This window comes from Notolepis coatsorum (genome assembly GCF_963971535.1).
Source record: "Notolepis coatsorum genome assembly, chromosome: 8".
Lineage (NCBI taxonomy): Eukaryota > Metazoa > Chordata > Actinopteri > Aulopiformes > Paralepididae > Notolepis > Notolepis coatsorum.
This window is the reverse complement of record NC_140172.1, coordinates 139,966,293-139,968,102: the sequence shown is the minus strand read 5'-3', so window position 1 is coordinate 139,968,102 and position 1,810 is coordinate 139,966,293. Positions and strand designations below refer to the sequence as shown.

Below are 1,810 nucleotides of genomic sequence, written 5' to 3'. Positions count from 1 at the left end.
GGCAACAGTGGCTCAGGAGATAGAGCTGGTCTAGAGACAGTGGCTCAGGAGGTAGAGCTGGTCTAGAGACAGTGGCTCAGAAGGTAGAGCTGGTCTAGAGACAGTGGTTCAGGAGGTAGAGCTGGTCTAGAGACAGTGGCTCAGGAGGTAGAGCTGGTCTAGAGACAGTGGCTCAGGAGGTAGAGCTGGTCTAGAGACAGTGGATCAGGAGATAGAGCTGGTCTAGAGACAGTGGCTCAGGAGGTAGAGCTGGTCTAGAGACAGTGGCTCAGAAGGTAGAGCTGGTCTAGAGACAGTGGTTCAGGAGGTATAGCTGGTCTAGAGACAGTGGCTCAGGAGGTAGAGCTGGTCTAGAGACAGTGGTTCAGGAGGTATAGCTGGTCTAGAGACAGTGGCTCAGGAGGTAGAGCTGGTCTAGAGACAGTGACTCAGGAGGTAGAGCTGGTCTAGAGACAGTGGTTCAGAAGGTAGAGCTGGTCTAGAGACAGTGGTTCAGAAGGTAGAGCTGGTCTAGAGACAGTGACTCAGGAGGTAGAGCTGGTCTAGAGACAGTGACTCAGGAGGTAGAGCTGGTCTAGAGACAGTGGCTCAGGAGGTAGAGCTGGTCTAGAGACAGTGGTTCAGGAGGTAGAGCTGGTCTAGAGACAGTGGCTCAGGAGGTAGAGCGGTCGCCCGGTAATCGGAAGGTTCCCCCCGGTTCGACTCCGGCCCCTCCCGGCAGTGTGTCAAAGTGTCCTTGAGCAAGACACTGTTCCCAGGATGAGCAGGTCGGCACCTTGCATGGTCGCCTCCGCCGTCAGTGTGTGTGTGTGTGAACGGGTGAATGTGAGGAGTGAGGCATAAGTTGTAAAGCGCTTTGGATAAAAGTACTATATAAATGCAGTCCATTTACCATAATAAGATAAGATAAGATATTCCTTTATTGATCCCCTTGGGGAAATTCAGGCATCATAGCCGCATGAGGGAGGGGGAGAGGAGGTACAGGTACATGGTGATAGTGGAAGACATGATACAGGTCATAAAATTATAGTACAGTGGGGATGTAAAAATGTAAATAAAAATAGGCAGTGTAAACAATATAACAATATAATTAACTCTGAGTATGCGCATATGAGCAAGTAGGCAGTGTAAATAAGTCAAGGTGCAGATGAGGGCATGTATGCCTATTTGCATTACAATAAATATAGTTACAATAGATGCTATAATCTAAATATAATATGCTACGATTAAGTAAGTATACAGTAGGCATAAGGTATGCATGGCGTGATATACTTCATACGTATATAATATACCTAATATAATGCCTCTTTCTTTTGTACCCACTGCCCTGTAGGTCTCTGACGCTCTGAGCAAATACAAGCCGGACTCCGCGGACTGGAGCTTCCACAGCCTGGAGTACAGCTTCCTCATCTGCCCATTCGTGGGGGTGCTGGGCGGGCTCTTCTTCCTCATGTCGTCCCTTTACATCACCAAGGACAGAAAGGCAGCTCAGCTATTGGTGGGAGGTAGAGTGACCCCTCCTCCTCCTCCTCTTCCTCCTCCCCCTCCTCCCAGCCTCCCCCCCTTAACCGCTTAACTCATTGGACGCCACTGACTTGAGCATTGTTTGTTCCTACCATGCCAACGCTCTAAAAGATAGGAATAAGTGGCGGTGTTTGCAGGGCTATATATATATTCTATATTATAGCTATGGTCCTATGGATACAATACTATGGCCCATTTGACATCAACTATCTATCGTTCAATATGTGAAAAAGAATAAATGTTTTCATCAATACGTCCGTGTGTTATACCGTGGTGAATATATGTA

The 1,810-nt window shown here is 48.0% G+C and overlaps 1 protein-coding gene across 1 annotated transcript in view; it reads left to right on the top strand.

The window, feature by feature from the left end:
- The window catches only part of spns3 (SPNS lysolipid transporter 3, sphingosine-1-phosphate (putative)), a gene marked incomplete at its 3' end in the record, with an annotated part of 34,555 nt that extends 32,979 nt beyond the window's left edge, over positions 1-1,576 (top strand). Inside the window, exon 12 of the mRNA XM_084320574.1 lies at positions 1,334-1,576. Within this exon, the coding sequence (XP_084176700.1) occupies positions 1,334-1,576 (243 nt within the window). The remainder of the gene's footprint in view (positions 1-1,333) is intronic.
- Between the last annotated feature and the right edge of the window lie 234 nt (positions 1,577-1,810).